At 51.5% G+C, this 202-nt stretch overlaps 1 protein-coding gene across 1 annotated transcript in view; it reads left to right on the top strand.

The window, feature by feature from the left end:
- EMH_0072150 (uncharacterized protein) overlaps nt 1–202 on the top strand; it is a gene marked incomplete at both ends in the record, with an annotated part of 1966 nt that overhangs the window by 886 nt on the left and 878 nt on the right. The window contains one exon of the mRNA XM_013499178.1: nt 84–202. Within this exon, the coding sequence (XP_013354632.1) occupies nt 84–202 (119 nt within the window). The remainder of the gene's footprint in view (nt 1–83) is intronic.

Genomic DNA, 202 nt, shown 5'->3' with positions numbered 1-202 from the left:
AGCATCATTTCTTTTTCTTTTGGGGGCCAAAGTGCACTCACCAAACACCGTACAGGCTGCTCGTTGCTTCGTTCGCTGCGCAGCTTCTGTGCTGAGTTCCAGCATCAGCAGCAGCAGCAGCAGCAGCAGCAACAGGAGCAGCAAGAGGAGCAGCAAAATCTTCGTCATTCTAATTACCATCATCAGCAGCATCATCCTCACC

This window comes from Eimeria mitis, genomic scaffold (assembly GCF_000499745.2).
Source record: "Eimeria mitis Houghton genomic scaffold, Emh_scaff4066, whole genome shotgun sequence".
In the NCBI taxonomy this organism is placed as follows: domain Eukaryota; phylum Apicomplexa; class Conoidasida; order Eucoccidiorida; family Eimeriidae; genus Eimeria; species Eimeria mitis.
This window is presented reverse-complemented; position numbering and strand designations above follow the sequence as displayed.